General features: G+C 45.9%; 1 protein-coding gene across 1 annotated transcript; it reads right to left on the bottom strand.

The window, feature by feature from the left end:
* Positions 1–119: 119 nt before the first annotated feature.
* On the bottom strand, positions 120–1,761 carry Pmar_PMAR005594 (dynein heavy chain, putative; the record flags this gene model as incomplete). Its single annotated transcript, XM_002782308.1, has 6 exons — positions 120–330; positions 688–883; positions 936–1,099; positions 1,147–1,245; positions 1,292–1,464; positions 1,684–1,761. Coding segments are annotated over 6 exons (921 nt in total), but the record flags the coding sequence as incomplete, so codon positions are not given.
* Between the last annotated feature and the right edge of the window lie 36 nt (positions 1,762–1,797).

The raw sequence follows: 1,797 nt of genomic DNA, 5'->3' as shown, positions 1-1,797 counted from the left end.
AAGTGACCAGGGCTTGTGTCGAGGCAGATCGTACATCGTAAATAGGACTACGAACTCTGATCGATTGGTACCAATTCTATTGCAATAATCAACTGAAGTTTTCTGACCGATCTGTACTACAGGTCAACTGTTGATGTTACCGCAAGATCCAGTTCAGTTAACTCGCTACCTCCATTTTCATCCTCCCTCCCCAGAGGCCTCAAAATGAGCACACATTGACACACAGTCATGACCGGTGCCGGTGGGCTCGCCATCGATTTTATTTCTGTGATATCTTTCTTATCCAATTCTTCCAAAGCCTTGGCTGCCATTTCAAGTGCAGGTAGCGCTCTGAAAAGATTCATCACGATAGAGACAATCCGAATCGGATACTCAAAAACTTCTCGACGAGATACTACAATAAACCGCCTAAAAATCGACTAAAAATTTCAAAGACAACCACGTGCTATACATTTTCTACAATATTTTACAGAAAAACCCTATTCCAAAAGAGGAAAGGTTCCTTTTCTGTCGTTATCAAGAAACTAAGCAGCATGATATGATCACCGAAATGACTTCGAGAGTATTCCAAGGCCTCCACGACACCTCCAAGTCGTTCTTCTTGACCTATTCCGACTTCCTCGAATGACGGAATTTGAACGAAATTTCCTCCTCCAACACCACAAGAACAACACCGCACCCCCTCACTCAGCTAGTGCTGTATCAGCATCTTCCTTCTCCCGTTGGATGATGACATTATCATCAGCAATTTGCTTAGCCTGCTCATTAGCCACCTTTTGATGCTTCGAAACCGTCATCGATTTCTCATTGATTTCCTCAATCAACGTACCAACCGCCAACGCCTTCTCATCCACTATCACTTTCTTCGCCGCTAAATCCTTACCTAAACGACGAGGGATAATTCCTCCCCGATCCCCAAGGCTTTCTCCGCTTACTCATAATTGTCACTTGCTCTGCTGCTTGTACCAGTTTGTCCAACCCTCCTCCCAATCGCTGAGTTTGAGCGACGATCGTCTTACGATTCTTAGCGAGAAGGTCTTCGTATCCCGAGAGGAAATCCAGATAGTTCTTCGGCGTAGCGAAATTACGCCTCTTAAATCTGCGACACTCAACACTCGGCCAAACCAGCCGAGCCAGTGGACTCACTTAGCCTCAAAATCCGGACTGTACTTGGTGGTCACCGACAGATGGGCTTCGCATATGAAGTGATTAATATCCTCCCTGTTCTCAGCAGGAATATCACACCTGAGAGGAGGTACCCGGTTCAAATCCTTCACCCGTCATTTCTCACTCTGCCAACAACTGAGTTGCCACTGCCAAGAGAGCGTCATTCGGCCACGGCTCGAACCAGTCGATTGTCGTACACGTGACCAGACCAGGGAAGTTTCTACAGCGAACTCTAAGAGCGCTCCCGGCTGGGCTCATTGCCAATACCATATGCAATTGAGATCTTATATGGTTAACCTGATAGGCATACACACATATCCACAACATGGACATTTTATGCAACCAACACACTGTCAATTTATTTCCACAACCACACCCTCAACTGTCCATCACTAATATTAATAAGCCATCAACATCAACCAGAAAAGCAACTTCGCACTGACTGCTAAGATTCTCACCGCGACCCTTCCCCCACCCCACACTCACACAGTAGGTCCACATACGACTCTCACTCACTCCTTCAGCCTTCGCTTTACTCCTTATCCCCGATATCAACGATTCCTTCTCATCATCAGCAAACAATGCCGGCACCATTCCTACCGTCAACATGTTATTAATATATTCCAAAAA

Source organism: Perkinsus marinus, assembly GCF_000006405.1.
Source record: "Perkinsus marinus ATCC 50983 genomic scaffold scf_1104296939768, whole genome shotgun sequence".
Taxonomy (NCBI): Eukaryota; Perkinsozoa; order Perkinsida; family Perkinsidae; genus Perkinsus; species Perkinsus marinus.
Note: the sequence above shows the minus strand (reverse complement) of the source record. Positions and strands in the feature narration are given on the sequence as shown.